We start from the raw sequence: 18,770 nt of genomic DNA, 5'->3' as shown, positions 1-18,770 counted from the left end.
TCAAGGGCATAGAAAGACGACTGGAAAACAGCGAATTAGGTTTTGATTTATCCTACATGCGTAATGGACAAATGGTGCAACAGAAGATCCCTGGACTGATGTACGCAGACGACATTGTGCTACTAGCGGACAATAAAAAGATTTACAGATACTTGCGAATATCTGTGGGAACGCAGCGACAAATCTAGGCCTTAAGTTTAGCACAGAGAAATCAGGGATTATGATCTTTAATGAGCACACGAGTAACTTCGTGGTGTCAATTCAACAGCAAGTAATACCCATAGTGAAGCAATATAAGTACCTCGGCGTACACATAAACGAAGGAAAGAATTACTCAAGCAACCACCAAGATAATCTGAAAATAAAGGGGAAGCGGAATGCAGCATTAATGAAACACAGAGCACTGTGGGGCCACAATAAGTATGAGGTGGTGCGTGGAATCTGGAAAGGAGTAATGGTGCCAGCGCTAACATTCGCAAATGCCATTATATGCTTAAAATCGGATATATTGGCGGGTTTGGAAGTTAACCAAAGATCAGTAGGCCGGTTGGCTTTGGGAGCACACGGTAATACGACAAATGAGGCAGTGCATGGAGACATGGGTTGGGCCTCTTTTGAAGTCAGAGAAGCACAAAGCAAAATTAGTTTTGAAGAAAGGCTCAGGAACATGGATGAAAATAAATGGGCGGCTAAAGTGCACAAGTATCTCTACATGAAAAGCGTGGACACAGAATGGAGGAAGAGGTCAAGGAAGTTGGCAACCAAGTACAGGATAATTGAAACTGTAAATAGACAACCAGGGGTCATCAGAAAGAAAGTGAGAGAAATAGAGACCGTGAATTGGATGCAAAGAATGGAAACGAAAAGGACAATGGAGATTTACAAGAATGAGAAGAAAGAAATTAGAAGGGAAAATCTGTACGATAACACAAAGGGCAGTGCCTTGCTATTTGAGGCTCGAGCCGGTTGCCTAAGGACGAAAACATATCGGAACAAATATTCGGAATTAGATGAGACATGTGTATGCTGCAGTAAAGACCCAGAGACCACTCAGCACATCCTAATGGAATGCGACGGGATCCACCCAGCGAGAACCGTAGGTAACGTGCAACTCCCAGAAGCGCTTGGGTTTAAAGTGGAAGGAAACATAAACAGATCAGCCGTAGAGATCAGCAAGAGACGATTAGAGTACTGGTGGAAAAAAAGTAGGGAAAAGATGGATGCGACCTGATCTCTTAAAATCATAGGCAGCGGTACAAGGTAATTTTTTGAAAAAGAAAAATAATGATAGGTATACAAAAATGCAAGATAAAGAACATGTATAGTATACCTGATTAAATCAAGCAGGCTAGGTGACTATTTGTCGCCGCCCCGTTTCAAAGGGGATGCCAATAAATCATCATCATCATCATCGGAGGGCGGAGCGCGCGCAGTCACGTGGGGCGTGACGTCGCTGCGCCGTTGCTACAGACGCTCCTCTCCGCTCCTCGCGCCGTTGCTAGGGGAGAGGAGGAGCTAGAGCGCGGATGCCGGCGGAGTTTTCGGGGTCGCTTAAGAAGTGCATTCGTACTTAAAAAACCTATAGTCATATAAAAAAAGTCGCAGTTTCGCCCGAAAGGCGAAGCATCGATAGCGATAGCAAATTAGTAGAGAGCTATACGAAGCAAGGATAGTATAGTTTAGCGGACCATATAAAGTTGTAAACATTCGCTTACTAACTAAATAGACAAGCACGGTGTCACGCGCGAACAGGTAAACATGAACACATATCGCTCGATGACCGCGGAAACTCGCTGTATAAACGCCGGAATCCCGGCCGCGGCGGCCGCATTTCGATGGAGGCGAAATGCAAAAACGCCTGTGTGCTTGCGTTGTAGTGCACGTTAAAGAATCCCAGGTGGTCAAAATTATTCCGAAGCCCTCCACTACGGCGTGCCTCATAATCAGAACTGGGTTTGGCACGCAAAGCCCCAGAAAGAAGAAGGAGTGAGAAAGCGTGCCAGCAGCAGCAGGCAAATTGACCTTCGCGCTGTCTCTCGTCTTGCTTCAACGCGAACTAAACGTCGAAAGCAAGCGCATACGAAGTTACCGGCACTCGGCGCATGCACTTTGTCCCCCATCGCAGATCGCTTTGAAAATGAGGCCCGCGCGGGCGCGCACTTCGCCCACATCGCAGATCGCTTTCAAGACACGGCGCCGGCGCCGCCGCGCTGTGAGCAGCAGCCGACTAAAGTTTACAGCCGACGGCGCAAAACGCAAGCCCCCTCCTCCCTCTCCGTCGTCTCGCCCCCGTGCCTCACGCGCGAAAGAAGACCGCGCGCTTCCGGCCTGCCTTCCTCCCTCGCGTGCACTACATTGAGCTGCGATTGCCGGCTCACCCTCGTACGCTTTCACTCGCACACGCAGCGTACGGCGTGCGGTGACGCACGCCGATAAGGAACTAGATGAGGCATGTGTATGCTGCAGTAAAGATCCGGAGACCACTCAGCGTGCACATCCTAATGGAATGCGAAGGGATTCACCCAGCGAGAACCGTAGGTACCGTAGGAACCCTAGGTTGTACGTTACCTACGGTAACGTACAACTTCCAGAAACGCTTGGGTTTAAAGTGGAAGGAAACATCAACCGATCAGCCGTAGGGATAAGCAAGAGACGATTGGAATACTGGTGGGAAAAAAATGTCACAGTTTCGCCCTAAGGGCGAAGCAATGAATGCGATAGCAATACAGCAATGTCATACGAAGTAAGGTGAGCGGCTTTGGTAGCAATATGAATTGTAGTAAACATGAGCTGATTAAGTAAGCAGGTGTGCTGCGGCGTAAGTAGACCGACATGAAGAGAGACTCGATGACCACGAGAAGGCGCGTGTGAAACGGTGGTGTTGATGAGAAGCGCTTCCCGTGGGCAGCGCGTGCGAACGGACACACCTGTAGCGCTACACTGCCGATCCGGGCAGCATTGCATGTGTAGCGTGCGTTGGAAAATGTGGCCCGACTATTACTAACTGAATGAACAAGCGTGGTGTGAGCGCGCACAAACAAACACGAATAGATCACACTGAATGACTGCAGACAACGACTGTCAAAACGCTGGCAGCAAGCATACGCCGCAGCGGGCGAAGGTACGTGCGGTCTATCGCTTCAACGGAAACTGAGCGGCGAATGCATGGCGCATAAAGGTCAGAGCCGTGTGGAGATAAGAGACGGTGCGGACGAGCGACGAGCGCGGTTGTTGGCAGAGTAGAAGTGTGCCCCCCCCCCCCCCCCCCCGCTCCCTCCGGCGCTGGCTTCCTGCTTCCTTGCTTGCGCGTGGGAGATGAGTGCGTTCGCTCTCCGTGATAGCGCGCGACCCCGCACGCTTCCGCTCGGGCATACGGCGCGCGGCGAAGATTTTATCTATAGGGAACCTCACGGCGACGACGACGGTAGAAATCCGGTTGAAGTGTCCATATAATTGCTATCGCAATAAAAGCAGGGAAGAGATTGATACGACCTGATGTCTTAAAATCATAGGTAGCGACAAAGTAGATTTTTGAGAAAAAAAAATTGGCTGCGGCTTAACTCAGTTATGCCTGGATGTGCGTAGCGAGAAGTACAGTTAATCTTATCGTTTAGCTTGGTTCTCTCTGCGGTTACATCTTTATCGTTTAGCCTCGTACGTTGAGTGTTTATGTTTGATTGTTACCTCTCGTTAAGTTATGGTTACATTAAAAACTAGACATTTTCAAAGTGTAACGCATTTATTTCGAAAGTCTTCATCTTGCTGTTTCTCAATTGCAACAAAGACGGCCCGATGGCCGGTGAGGCGGGAGGATAAGGGGTTGTCGTCCAGTGACTTGAACACGTTTCGGGTGTTATTCTCACCTGAATCCACTCGCCTGGCCGCTTCGTACTTACGACGCTTCTCGAGGCGTGTGGGTCGTTTTTTCTCCTTCACCCTTTGCCCAAGGGGCTTCCTCGGGGCGCGCAAGTCCTGGTGCATAAGGCCAGGACGGGCGCAGCACTCACCGAAGACGTTCTGGCTAAGTGGCGCGCGTACGCCGCTTCAAAGAAGACGCGAGGCCATCAGAGGCAACGTTTGGACAATGAGGAGGAGGAAGAGACGGAGGCGAAAGTGATGTCTTCATCAGTGACGTGCAGTACGTGCGACATCGGTGCTCGACCGACAATCAGGCATCTATTGTGGGACTGTCCCGGTCTCGCGGCAGTAAGAGACAAGCACAAGGGACGCGGCATTACCTCACTGGAGGCATGGACCACGCCGCCCCCTCAGGCCGATGCCCGACGAACTATCAACTCCTTATGGGAGTTTGTGCGCGAGGCCGGCTTGACCGGCAGGTTATGAATGTGTAGTGTTTTCTTGTTTTTTGTGTGTTTTTTTTTCCTTATGAACCCCGCCATTGACCCTTACCCCTGCTTAGGCCATTGAGCCATTCTTTTCATTAAAGTTCTCTCTCTCTCTCTCTCCGTCTCCTCGGCTCTCTGCCTCCTCTTGGTTTCGTTCCGACGACGAAGCCTGGCTTCTTTCAGTATCTCCGACTCACTTTCCATATCTGCCAACGAATCCATATCTACCGAGCAGCCCCTTCTATATATACGATGCAACGCCGGCTCCTCCTCTAATGCAACGCGGTTTCACCGGCTCCTCCTCTGACGTCATGCCAGATGCAAGCGGCGAACGCTTGCAACAAAAGTGCGGCGGCGGCGGCGCGTTGCCGCGCCGTGGTAACTTGAGCAGACGACGCCAGATAGCGTGGCGAGCGGCGCTGCCAGCTGCGGCGGTTGCTAAGCAACGGCTCAGCTCGCGGTGCGGCCACCGGCCACAGCGAAACGGCGAGAATACGGCCACTGTAGCTCTCGCTACAAAAAAAGATTAATGAGAGGTATACAAAAATGCTAGATAAATAACATGTATAGTATACCTGATTAAATCAAGCAGGTTTGGTGACTATTTCTCACCGCCCCGTTTCAAAGGGGATACCATTGAATCATCATAATCATCATCATCGCCGCTGGACTTTATATACGGAACCTCATGGCGACGGTGACGCCGACGGCAGAAATGCGCTTGGAGAGACTAATTGCTATCGCAATAAAAATTTGGAGGACGCTTAAGCTTCGCCTTTAAGAGTGGAACGCGATAGCATTCAAAGATCCCTGACTACTTGTCACGCTTTCCGCAGCTGCAACTTTTTTCTTCTCCACTTTCGCCTCCGCGCGCCGCTGCCGCGGCGGCGAGCGCCATCTGGGTGGTGGTGTTGCAAGGAACCGAGCGGGCGCGCCGCTGTATGAATGGTAGAAACGCTGGAAAGGGGGTTTGAGTTTGAGTCCTCGCCGTAATAGAATTATGTTTTCTCGTATATTCAAATTACAATCCGACTCTATTATGTCTGTAGGTTGTGTTTTAAGTTGTATTTTATGATTTTTCTGACGCATTTTACTTTGAGAAATTCATTTAGTTCAGTATCGCCTCTGCGCCACGCGGAGGGCCTGCGTGGTTGTGGTTCGGAATGATATTTCGCCTAACGACGGTAGGCGCCGATACCGGATTGTTTGCGACACGGGGCCCTTAACGCTATCGCGTTAATAATGTGATGATTGCTGCCACCCAGCCGTCCCTCCACGCAAATAGCTACGAACTTGATCAGCGGGCGGGCGCGTGGAACTCTCTTCAGCGCGAAACAGCTGGCCACAGGGTTGTGACTGCAAACGCAAAACGCTTCCTGCGCGAGATTCCGGCGCCCTCAAGGCGGCCGCTCGGTTTACGCACGTCTCAATCATCGCCGAGTTCTTCGAAAGGAGACCCGCATCGCGTGCGCGCGACAACCGTGAACGGGGCCCCATTGTGCGACTCGTATTAGCGTTGGCTCTACTTTCTTGCCGAGTCGCAAGTATCCGAACCAGACAGGCGCGCTGAACGGACGCGTTATCGTCGCGCTAACTAGATAGGCCGAGTGCGGCCGTAATCCGAAGCTCGAGAATTCGAACGACGCGCGCCGTTCCACAGAAGCGCGAGATGGTCGAACGAGGCGGACGGATGTTTAGTCTACTGCCGTGTGACAGTTCTCTTGATGCGGTCGCATTGGTGCCACTGAGCCGCAGCATTGTACGCAGGCTACGTTGCTTAGAGCGGTGCTTAGAATGCACTAAAAAGCTCCCGCTCTGGTGAGCGCGGTGCCACGGCTGGAATTTCCGGTCGCTTCGACCGCGCTCGGACACCAATGAAACGCGCGAACTACTACAGGGTAAACTCCAATGTAGAAGCGTAAAGCGCACGCCTATTTTCTCATGTTGATGTTTTCGTAAGGCAAAGTGAAGAGGACAGGGTTGTCATTTGGGCTTGAGTTCCGTTGTCTCGGCCGTGCACTGACACAGACGAAATTTCAGCGTTAAAACGTCATGGCACACCCCCATTCCACCCCCCACCCCCTCCCTTCATTTCCCCTCGCAGGATTCTATTTTCACGTAATGTTCAGTTAATAGGATTCAGGTGGAAGTGATCAAAACAGGTCGTGCGTAGTTTGCTACTGTCATTTCAATGAAGTTATGTTGTAAACTTGTTCAAGACAATAAAACTGAGCTTCCTTCGCTGTTTTCATAATTTTACGTCTCAACTAGCAAAAGTTCGTTCCCTCCTTTTACGTACGGCCGTACGGTTCCCTGGAAGATGTTGTGCTGTACGGCAGCCATCGCATGTTTGGGCTCCCGCGTAACCTTTAAGCGTTAACAGCCTTAAATCATGCGCCTGCTCGGGCATATGTCGCTCCAGAATTCCTTGCATAGTTTGTAAAGAGCCATGCGAAACCAGTAGCCGTCCAATGCGGTACCGCCGTTCTTCTTCGCGAGAATTACCGTGCAGCTAACTTGTAAGCACACACACTATACATGGCAAAGCACGTAACCCCATTTTACCGGAATAAGCAGGTCCCCATAAGAGAAGGGCTTCTCAACAGATTTAGTCGCCGCGTTAGTTTTCTGCGGATCTTGTGTTCCCCACTCTTCGCAGCTCGTCGCCATTCTTCTAAATAACATGCGTGGAGCTCCAGGGCAGGAGCTGCGTTTTCTCGAGTAGCGAGCTTTTGCTGGGAAACACTCACCTTCAAGAACTCCTGCCAAGCGCAAACCGTAAATCGAATGTCATTTCTGGTATCTGGTACAAGTACTTTTCCTGCATTTTCTTAGTAGTTTCTAAATTTCATTTTCCTTACTTTCACACCGCAGCTCCATGTCCTCGAGTAATATATGTAAAGGTGCATTTCGAACATCTTTGCTTGTTCAAGCTTAGCAAGCTGTTGCCTCTTGGAAGCGTTACAACGCATTTCTCGCACATGCGTTCAGAGGTATAGCAAAAAGTAGTGGACGCCATTTAGGGACCCGCCGCTGTGTCCGACTAGCACGAAATCGCATGTTCGATTCCCAACAGTGGCAGCAGCAGCAGCCGCGTTCTGATAACCCAATTGTGAGGAATTTTGACGTGCATTCTGAGCATACCGATGGGAGAAATGAAAAAAGCGTTCCGTCTGCCGTGCTTTGGGCGCACCTTAAGCAACACCAGGTGGTCGAAATTAATCCGTAGTGCCCTAATCCGCATTGATCGCAAAGGTATAGATGCATTTTTGGATTAACATGATGCGAACGGACGTCGTTTACGAAAGAAAGGTTGCGCGAAGCGCAATTGTGAGGGTTACAATTTTTAGATTACCATTTACAAAAAGTAATAACACCAAGGGTACCTTCCAGTTGTTCAAAAATTTGTAGCCGACGGCCGTACACAGCTTGTCCTTTGGAAGCTATAATACTTACGCAGCGACATAATAGCCTGACCTCATGACAAGTTTTATAACACAACCCCTCCCGAAGATGGTGCCGGAAGTGGTAGTCATCATTTATTTTTTATTTAAATGGAGGCGCTGTGTAGGGGGGGGGGGGGGTAGAATACAATCGAATATTATAACGTGTACAATAATAAATAACATATGTGAATACATATACAAAGAAATGTAGGAAAATAAATGCGCTAATATACAGTAATATAGTGTTACTATATGCACAAGAAACAAACCGATCGCTTTTGAACGCTACAGCTCACTCAACAATAAAATTTCACGCAGTAAAATATAATCTATAGAAGTGCGGAGCGAGTGAGACCTAATTAGGCTGTAACACATAATTTCGTTTGTTCGCTTCACGTACTGCTTGTCTCACGTATCATGCACGAGTCTTTTTGATACTTTCACCATGGCAAACCGGCTTAAAAGGGAGGTGGGAGGACGAGTTCAGCGAGATCCTGTATACAGCAGGAACAGGAGTGAGGAAACAAACACTCCGGCCCCTCACCCCATTCTGACCCTTTCCCTCCGATTCCCTCTTTCCAGCCATTATTCCATGCTAATCCCCTGTGAAACCAGTCTCGGCGTATGTGTACACGCGTATACCGGGTGTTCAAAATTAAGCTTTACGATTTTTTTTTTTAAATCGCCTGTGGCAGGTAGCACAATTCTTATCGTTGAGCTGGGTTATTCGAAGAGGCGGACGTTAGTAGCACGAGAAATCGAAAGACATATTCAACTAATTAACAAAAAAATTACACCGTCTTCCCGTAGGGGAACCCTGAGTAGTATGCGAAGCAGCCATGGGGTCGACTCAAGGTAGTTTTATCAGCTGTATAGACTTGGACATGCAGCAGCACCAGCAACGCGCAGAACTGTTGTCGACGCCGTCGGCGTTTTGCCCGCGTTCGCACCGAACGCGCGCGGCGTTGGTGACTGTTGCCGGTGCCTCTGGGGGCAGCTCGGAGGTTTTCGACCAGATCAGAACGGGACACTCGTCGATCAGCGTCGGAAGTCTTTACACCTTCTCGCCTCGCAACGTTTTAACACGAAAGTGTTTTATGCCGGGGTCCACCAAGACTTCACTGACGTATTTCCGTCACGGAAATACGTCACAGAACATAACACAAAGAAAGAAACCAGAAGAAAAAGTTCCACAAACATGCAAAATTTGGAAATCGAACCCACGACCTCTCGGTCCGCGACGATAGATCGCCGAGCGTTTAACCCATTGCGCCACAAACGCATTTGCAGAGAGTTACACAGACGCGCCTTATATATCTAACACTCCTCCGTGTACCCGCGCTCTTGCTCGGGGTGGTGCCGCCGCCTATACGAGCAGAAAAGAGAAGTACTGCATTATGACACTAACGCGCACCGACAGTGAACGCTTCGGTGGTCTCAGCACTACGACGCCTCGATGCTAGCATTCGAAGGGACGCTGGCATCAAGAAGCACTACCAACGCCACTTAGGTGGCGTTCACCGTACTCAGCACAGCGGAGCGTGGCCTCCGCAATTAGCTCTGAAAATGTTTCTGAAGTTGATCGCGGAGGCTGCAATTACGACGCGCTGTACGCGCTGATTTGACTCGGTGACGATTCAGTTACGTGCTTTGTCTTGCGCGTTGTATTAGTGTGTCAGTTACGTGCTTCGTCTTTCGCGTTGTGCTAGCGTGTGCAGCGTAGTGCAGCTTCCATATGCACGACGGTTGCTCATGGTCATCGACGTTGGTAGTCGTGATGGAGGAGACGTGCCACCAGGCGTCAGCGTGGGTGCATCAACGACTAAGGGCGCTTTAGCCACAAAACACCAATAGACATTATATATCAATGTGCAATAAACATTACACTACTTCTGTGAAGACACGTTTCACTTTCGTGTTCTATACCGATTCCTATATAAGAGGGATCAACCACATTTTTTTTATATAAATACGCATTCTGTGCCGCAGCTAAACGTCGCCTCCCCTTCCTCCCTCCCGTCCCTCCACGGCCTCTCGCGCGACGGAAGAAGTCGCGTTTGCTCTGTATATATGGTGGTTGCAAAAGAGGGAAGAGACGCTTAATTCTGCAGCCTGCAGCAGGGAGCACGGCGCAGAACGCGCGTTTGCTCTCCGTCGTGCGTTTGCTGGCCATGATAGTGCGCGTCCCTCGCGCGCTTTCACTCGCACATAAAGCATACGGCGCGCGGCGAGGATTTCATCGCCGTTTGACGTTATACGGAACCTCACGGCGACGGCGACAGCGATGGCGACGCCGACGGCAGAAATGCGCTTTGAGTGTCCATATAATTGCCATCGCAATAAAATTCACAAATTAACTTAGTTAATTACTTTACGACACATATTGCAGTTTACGAATTGTAGCCGGCGAGTTTGCAATACGAATCCACTTGAAATGCATTTCCAGGTTGGCACCAGTTTCGTGATATTTCCCAAAGTGTTGGACGAAATACGTGGGCGTTCCAGTTACTTTTGTGCTTCAATGTATGAAACAGCATTTTGGTAAAAAAAAAAAAGTAAGTTGAACAACATTGCATTTTTACGGCGAGTTTGATGGCGCATATCTCCAAACTAGTGTCATTCAGGAAATTTATTCCAAGTGGATGCGTCTTGCAAACTCACCGTCTACAATTCGTAATTGCAACATGTGTCGTAAAGTAATTAACCAAGAAGTTATTTAGCGAGCTTTTGTTATTTAGTTGAATATGTGTTTCGATTTCTCGTGCTACTAATGTCCGCCTTATCGAATAACCCAGCTCAACGATAACAATTATGCTACCTGCCACAGGCGATTTTAATAAATACCGTAAAACTTAAAAATGACCACCCAGTATACATATGAATGCGTTTCACGAAAATATAGTTTATCTGGGTGTCAGCGCTTCTCTCCGTCGTGCTTTCCGTTCTTCTTCCGCTGTCTCCCTGTGGACACCATGGATTACCCACTAGCCCCGTTTCACAGCTTACTTTCCCCCAAGTTTGCCTCGAAGCAATCAGTTATAGCGGAAAGGCGGCGAGGGCTATCGATACCATAATGCCGGCAGGAAAAAACGACGCTTAAGCTTCGCCTTTAAGAGTGGAAGGCGGTGTCGTTAGTACCGTTGACGCCGACACCAGATTTTCTGCGACACGGGGGCCGGTAGAAAACAATAGTGGGCCGATCCCGGCGGCAGTGCAGGGCTCGTACCCCGTAAGGCAGAGGCTGCAAGTAGTGACTCATCAATTGTTCATACCCCCCGCAAGCAAGGAAAAAATGCGTTTGTGCTTGAGTTCATTCGTAACAGTGGGCTTTCTGGTATATCCAAATATTTTTTCGTGTATTCAAATTACATTACGACGCTGTCATGTCTCTAGGTTGTGTGTAAGTCGGACTTTACACGAATTTTCTTACGCATTTTATTTTGAGAAATTCAATTAGTGGCGCCACGCGGAGGGCTTGAGTGGTTGTTGTTTGGGATGATTTTATTTTTCTACCGGACAACGCCGCCGGCGGCGTACGCCGACACCTGATTTTCTGCGACACGGGGCCCTTAACGCTATCGCGTTAAAAGTGAGCATGCGCTTTGAAGATAGTGAGCTTGTCTCGATTCATTAGGAACTGTAGGTTGTTTTAAAACAAAATGTAATTTATTGTACCCGCGCATATCGTTTCCAACTCAGGTTCTGACGACATGTAGGTCAGAAGTTCATCCCACGATGGATCCTCTTCGTCACGTGCAAAGGCGGCCTCGAAACCTTTACAAGTTTGCTGCCTTCGATCCTGTGCCTGCAGTGGCACAAGGGGCACCAAAACTTCGTGGATCCTTTGAGAAGACGCACGGAGAACGGGCAGCCATTCACGTCGCAGTAATACAAGTCCCCAGGGCTGAAGTCCACCGAGAAATCCTGAACGATAGAGAAGTGTGCACGCAGGACATGGGGATGGATTGCACAAACATTTTATAAGGCGTAAAGAGGATATTTGGCACCTTAAATGAGCGCCTTTGGGCAACGGCTCGAGCGCGAACCGAGAGAGGCGGGAGTTACCGACTCTTCTGACAAGTCCGCCCCGTTAACATAAGGTGTCATATCAAGAATACTCGACAGATGATTTATGTGTTACGTAAGTGTAAGCTTGCTATATTATGTTGTAGGTTATTTTTTTAAAATTCCGTTAAACTTAAGAATGGTCACCCCGCATATATATATATATATATATATATATATATATATATATATATATATATATATATATACCCTACGTGAGCGACTTCCAACACTTCACACACACACAATTTTTCCACTTTGATATTCCTAACGCTAACACATCAAAAGGCATCTTTCTGTGTGTTTAATTTTAGTCGCAAATACGTCTTTCGGCAAATACCAGCTAAGCCAAGAAGCGGTCATTTACGAAGGACAGGAAAAGCGTGACGCTCTGTCCTCTCCTGTTCTTACTTCAGATTGTTTCGCGTCATCTAACAGGGCGCTGCATCATCCCTCAGCTCGAGTCACCGAACCGACAAGTGTCTGCCGCCTGAAAGTCACGACGACCAGCTCAGCGTCACGTTGCCCGAAGCAGCGGTCAGTGCAACAGTAAAACTTTGATTTGGGCGAGTTCGTTCATAGATTGGTTCATGATCAAACGCAACAAGATCTTGCACCGTGTTCTTACGTTTGCTCACGTGTGACAATTTCTGAGTTAACTGTGGTGTCATGTGGCAAGCCTTTGCGTATAAATATGCCGGTTTTGGTCCAAATAAAACCAGTTAGTCAGCGCTTGCGATGTGGTTTTGCGTTTCTTTGTCTCAGTCGCGCTGCGCCTTTTTGTATGTCAGTGCAACGACTGGGCGCGCGAGTGGATCGTCGATCCTGGAACCAGATACTCATTTATACCGTCGCCACGGCTTGACGCAGACACCCATGATGGACATTGGTTATTGAGAAATGATGATTTTAACGTCCTTCGCTGGGACTTTTAGGCATTAAGAGAAGACGTTTTTACGGATGTAATTATGTATGTCCGGGTGCAGCCCTCGTGCATAAAAACGGTTTCTCCGTGTTCACTCGCCCATCTCTCGTGCATACCAAAACTTGGCCCACAGATACCCATTTTTTTTATGACACGATATAACGGCTAAGTGATCCCATTAGTATTGATCTTAATCTATTTAACCTCTCTGCCTTTCGCCTCTTGTCTTCTCTTAGTTTTGATGGCTTGAATTCCTTTTCTTTTTTTTTATCATTATGCTTGTCGCTTGATAAAACAGTTTAAAACGGTCCATTTCCCGTCTTGTTCACTTGCTTCACATCGTTGGCAAGTCACAATTACTTTCGCATCCTCAGTAGAAGCGAGTCACTTGCATGAGTAAAATTAGGCGTAGGAGAGGATATATAGTGCTTGTGAAGAACAGCATTAAACGTCACCTCCGGCGCCAAGTCTTCCTCCTCTACCGCAACGGGTTCTCCTCCGCAAGCTTGATCTAGGCCTTGATCCGCCTGCGAGAAAAAAGAATAAAAAATCAAAGCCCCTTTCCTAAAGAAGAATGGTTGAACGCAATGCTTTCTCCCATGCAAACTGAATCAAAGTCGAAGTCCAAAGCCAACGACCACGCAATGAAACCAAGAAATGCTGAGCGATCCGATGCGATGCATATGCGATTTGATTGCTTGTTTAAGATTGTATTTTATGAACGTTAAAGTAGAATGAATACACATTTCGTTACGTTGTATAGCCTTTATTTTAGATAATGTAGCCGTTGATTAAACGCACACACTCGCACTTGCACGGACTGCATGCCGTTGCCGATACACGGGATCGGCCTTACGGGCACGATCGCGCTCGCGCTTACGTTCGCGTACGGCAGCCTCTTCTGCCGTGCGCTGCACCCGCGGCATATATACCCATGGTGACGGCCGGGAATGCATTGCGTGACGCGCGTAATGCAATGCAGATTATACAGTTCGTCTGGGTAGCGTGGCGTTGCAGTGCCCATTGTTCTTATTGGTGCAACTGCAAATGTAAACTGTTGTGTTCTACGATTGTGTGCGCAGATGCCTGGATAGTTCAATTATTTAAGTTGGCTTTCCTGCAGTGCGTTTTCGACGCTCACGGACGAATAAAAAAATTCGCTTTAAAAATAAAAAATGCAGCTGACTTATGTGACCCGGAAGAATCAGAACCCAATTTCCATCGAAGCTTTTTTTTTTTTCTTTTTCTTTTGAGCAGTTGCATTAAGAATGTAGAGAGAGAGAGAGAGAGAGAGAAAATAATAGAGAGGAACGGCGGGGAGGTTAACTAGACGCACGTCCGGTTTGCTACCCTGCACTGGGGGAGTATAGTTTCCTGTAACTAAATTAGTTTCTTTAAAATATTGCCCGTACATGAATGGTCCGTTCGAAACCTTGGCCGCATATAACGCTTTCGAGCACTATAGTTAAGCAATATTAACAAAGGCACTAAAATTCATCCGCACACATTTTTTTTCTTCGTCAGAACATTCGCCTTGGGGTTCATTTTTGAAATAAATCCCGCCCCGCTCCCCCCTATGTTCGATAAATTTATCTTGCTGGCATTTTTAGTTATGCCATGGCTGCATGCGCCGGTGGTAAAACTGAATTATACGCGCCTAGGAGCGCTGCAATGCGCAATTTTTACACAGGCCGTTAAACTTATCGCCAAAACTTTGAATTTCGCCTACACACATCCGACAACGCGCCCCTTATTTTGGCCATATATGAACATTGTGAAACGTAGAGTTCCCTCGGGACACTGAGAAACGCAGCGTTTAATGGCACTTTCGAGCATTTGATAAAGGAGTTTTTTTGCAAAGGCCCACCGCGTTTGATAAATGTGATTACGGTGTAATTTTCAGTTACATAGGCGCAAGAGAAGTTGTCCGAAAAGTGTCATTTCTTCCGTGAGCTCGCTTCGACTTGGCACAATTGCTGCTTACTCGTGTGTGTGTGTGTGCGCGTGTGTGTGTGTCCATTTTGTACTCATTTGTGAAAGTGCTTTAAGGTCTTGGGAACTAGGTTTATCGTGAGCGCCCGGGAAGTATACTGTACCTGTGTTTCTCTTGCATTCCTTGTTCATTATGCATTTCTGACGCGATTCCACGCAAGCTCAAATCTTGCCCAGCAGTATGCTTTGAACAAATTCGAATTTCTGTCTGTCACTCAGAATCGCGGAAGACCTATGTCACTGCTGCGCATGACACCGCAAGCATCGCCAGTGGCTTGCGCAGTTAATCACGTTACGTTTGAATTCGGTACCGGTGGACTTGATTGAGCAAAGAAGAGCGCTAGTTTAGTATCGAGAGGCACCTATAGAGAAATTGATAGGGAAGACGGTCTCTTACATCAGCGGTTTATTGGGACCTTCGAGCATTACGCACGCCATGGCCGCAGGAAACAGCCCAGCCCGTGACAACTTCGGACCTAGGTACGCATGATTGTGCATAGTATTTCACATTCGTTGGTCGCGTGTTCTTTTCCGATATGCTGAATGCTCTCGCTCGTGAGACAAATGAAGTTGTTGTTGATAGCATATTTCGAAATGCGCTTCGCGTTAGTTTTTGCTGTAGTGTACAGACTCGTGTGTGAGAATAGTCCTCGGTGGCGATTCTCATAGTGGAATAGGAAGCATACTGAAAGACAGGCTGACGAACAGTATTTACTCGGTCCACGGAGGGGCCGAACGCCTTTTTTTTTCCTTTTTTAACGCGAAGCTTTCTGCATGAACGCCCGTCTACTTAGATTTATGTGCACGTTAAAGAACCCGAGGTGGTACAATATTAAATTTAAATACTGGGCCTTTAGCTACGGTGTCCCTCTAGCCTCCAATGCTGTATCTTAAAAACAGCGCTACCAGATGGGGCGAAACAGGAAGGAGCACACAGATGCGGCACTTACGAACAACCATACGCTTCGCCTTTTATGTACGCAGATAAATAAACCTGACCAATAATAAAACAAGGTAAGGAAATGTGTATAAAAGGCAGAGCAGGTTAATTAATAAATGCATGCAGTTATCAGTCGACACCGTGTATGTTTGCTGCTTGTTTCGTCTCGTCTGGTAGCACTTTTTCCATGTAGTCACGAACAAACTATAGTACGCCAGTCAGTCCCAGTGCGCCTTTGTTACTGTGGGACGTTAAATCACATGAAACAATTAAGCTCGCCCTCCCCTCCTAGTGCATGGCGAAAGGAACGCTGAATGATGGTCACGATGACTCGACGTTAATTGAAGCATCCTCGTTACACTCACCTCGTGGTCCCCGGCGTGAGAATCTCTGCTCGGGTCTCCATTGACATCCGAAAGGCTCACTCCGGTGCCATTTGGAGCGCACGGCTTCACACTTTTTTCAATAATGCTGGCTTTGTACGTAATGCAGTTCATGCTGTCATGCTGCGCATTGCACGCCACACACGTAACTTTGCGGCATTCCGGGCAAGGCCACAATGCTCCTGGTTTATTCAACAGCGGTTTGTTGCACTTCTTGTCCGCGCAACGGTACTCGTTCCTCATGCCGTCCTTCACGTCCATGAGCGAGCTGATTCGCCTCTGAAGCTTCATGTAAAAAAAAAAAAAATGGAGGGAAGCGCGCAGACCGCTGAGAAAATGGTCTACAGATAAAGAAGTAGCACGCAGTCGTGCGCCATGATGCATATTGGTGTGATAGCGTCATAATAACTTAGCGTCAAAGGCGGGCTTGCTAATACCTGTTGATTGGAACTTAGCAGCACGATAGAAGCTGAAACACACGGAACAAGCACTGCAGAATACTTGATAATTTATTCGAAGGGCAAGCAGTGAAACGTATGTGCAATCAGCCAGATTCTCAAGAATATCACGCGTGATCGCCGGCCTTTCTGACGGTCAGCGCCGTAAAACGGGGAGAAGTGGCGAGATCGGCGATAGTTTGCGTAATCGCGTATTATATACACTCCAGTGCGAGCGTCATCTACTGCGCCGTTCACTTCATGAGGGCACACGTTATCTGCTCGGTTACCCTAAGAAAAAAAGATGGTTAGAAGCCGGACACGTGAACGACAAAGACGTAGCATCTGCGAGTTTGCGATGGGCTTTCCTTTTTTTCTTATTACTGAAACGGCGCATACTCACAGAATAAGAAAAAAAGAAAGGACTTCTGCATTTCTGAAGGGAAGAGCATTGCAGACAACGCTTGCACCAAATATGCTTTGTGTGCGTGCGGGTACTATGGTCAATCTCGCAGCTTCTCGCCGTTATAAGGCGCTGACATAGCGTGCGGTTGGCGCTCGCGCGATATTGTTAAAAACCTGGCTGATTGCGTAACGCAAGACTAGATATACTAAAATAAAAGTGCACTAAGAGTCACTTATTAGCGTTTAAGCAAAAATCACCAAGTGCAAACGAACAACGCATCAAGTTTGTTCAAATAATTATAGAAAAACGTGCACTGATTGCTAGCGCGCGCTTGGTCTTCTCTGCTCGAAGAGTGTGTTGCGGTCTGTCGTGCTACCCAGTTAAACTGGACCCATAGTGCGTACACATTTGCGTAGGCGTTGTTTACGTACTTATGGTCATATGCCAGTGACACCATTCACGCTAATCACCCAGGTTGTAGAAACCGAAACCATGCTGTATACGTAAAGATCGTCAACAAAGGATTAGGTAGTACATCCAGATGTTAGTTTGGGCCAGTCAGTGCATGCCGTGACGCGCGTTCTTCTTTACCGCTAACTGAACGACGAAAGAGAGAACCGTGTGTTACAGCTAAACGAAAACATACACATGCAGGACGGCGCACACTATCCCGAGAGTTCGTGTCTTTTCTGTTTGGTTCGTCGTTTTAGTGCTAAAGAACATGAGTCTTAACACCGTGATGTTTACGTCTGCGATTTAGAAGTTATTCTCTCTGATTAGTAACGCCTACATAACTTAAGCAGAGGGAAGCTAATGAAAATGCTAAATTTTAAAAGCTTCCATTTGCTTAAAGAAATGCCGGAATCCAGTCGACAGGAAGTTCACAGCTACGAACTCCGTGGCAGGAAGTGCGGATTGATCGTTGGATGCGAAAAAGTAACTGACGTTGCGATAAGAAGGAACTCCACTGAAGCTGCCATTTGACACCGCGAGGAGCACGTCACCCGAACAACGTCCCACTTATGTCGCGCGTATCGGTTCTACACACACCTGTCATAACATTCCATCAAGTGCACTTCAAACACATGCAAAAAGCCATTGACGAAACTCACCTCTGTGCTTGCAGGCGACAATGTGCTTTGAAAGGGCTCAAGGAACGTCTGGCGGCACAGCTGTTCCAATGCGACGGTTGGCTGTACTTCGCACGGAAGTCGTGCTCGAGAATTAACTGTATTTTCAACCAGCATCCGCCGCAGCGAGCGGCCTACCCCCGGGGACAGCGCTTATCTCGCCGACACTTTCCTATCGCCTAGTTCGAGGCAACGGGCGTCGCTTATCACTCGCTTCTGTCGGTAAGCGCCCCTGCTTTTCTTCATTTTCTCGCCAGTTTTGCGCACGAGTTGCTCGCGTTCTATCTCTGGGCTAGGGAAAAAAAAAACAACGACGCTACGGGACGTGAATCATAGCATCACCGTCTTCGCCAATTTTGACGTCCAAAGCTTCTGGATGAGCCGCAGCTTTATATATACCGTTTTCGCGGAGCAGTTTGTTCTAGGAGAACGAGATGGCGCTTTCGGCGGCCCGCCGCACCTTGCCTCAGCGAAAGTGCACGAATACGAAAGCATTACCGCTTCTGCCCTCTTTCTGTGCGCTCAGCTGTCGGGAATGCAACTGCGTGTTCACTAACGCACTGTGCTCCTTTCGTGTTGCAAATTATGGAACGGTAGAGGAAAGACGTGTGCAGTAGTTTACTGGAAAAATAGTGACTGGCATATTAAGGAACATAATGAATCTCTGTGACAAGGTCAATGGACCTCTGCTACATAAGCA

General features: G+C 48.1%; 1 protein-coding gene across 1 annotated transcript; it reads right to left on the bottom strand.

Moving 5' to 3' along the window:
• Positions 1-11,436: 11,436 nt before the first annotated feature.
• LOC119442653 (uncharacterized) lies at positions 11,437-18,339 on the bottom strand. Its single transcript, XM_037707611.2, has 4 exons — positions 18,053-18,339; positions 16,080-16,382; positions 13,238-13,309; positions 11,437-11,716 (listed from the first exon to the last, which is right to left on the bottom strand). Exons 1-4 carry the CDS (start codon positions 18,185-18,187, stop codon positions 11,510-11,512), a joined length of 717 nt encoding a protein of 238 aa, XP_037563539.1. The 5' UTR covers positions 18,188-18,339; the 3' UTR covers positions 11,437-11,509.
• Positions 18,340-18,770: the final 431 nt, after the last annotated feature.

Source organism: Dermacentor silvarum, chromosome 2 (assembly GCF_013339745.2).
Source record: "Dermacentor silvarum isolate Dsil-2018 chromosome 2, BIME_Dsil_1.4, whole genome shotgun sequence".
Classification (NCBI taxonomy): Eukaryota; Metazoa; Arthropoda; class Arachnida; order Ixodida; family Ixodidae; genus Dermacentor; species Dermacentor silvarum.
The sequence above is the reverse complement of the archived record's forward strand: the minus strand, read 5'-3'. Positions and strand labels throughout refer to the sequence as shown.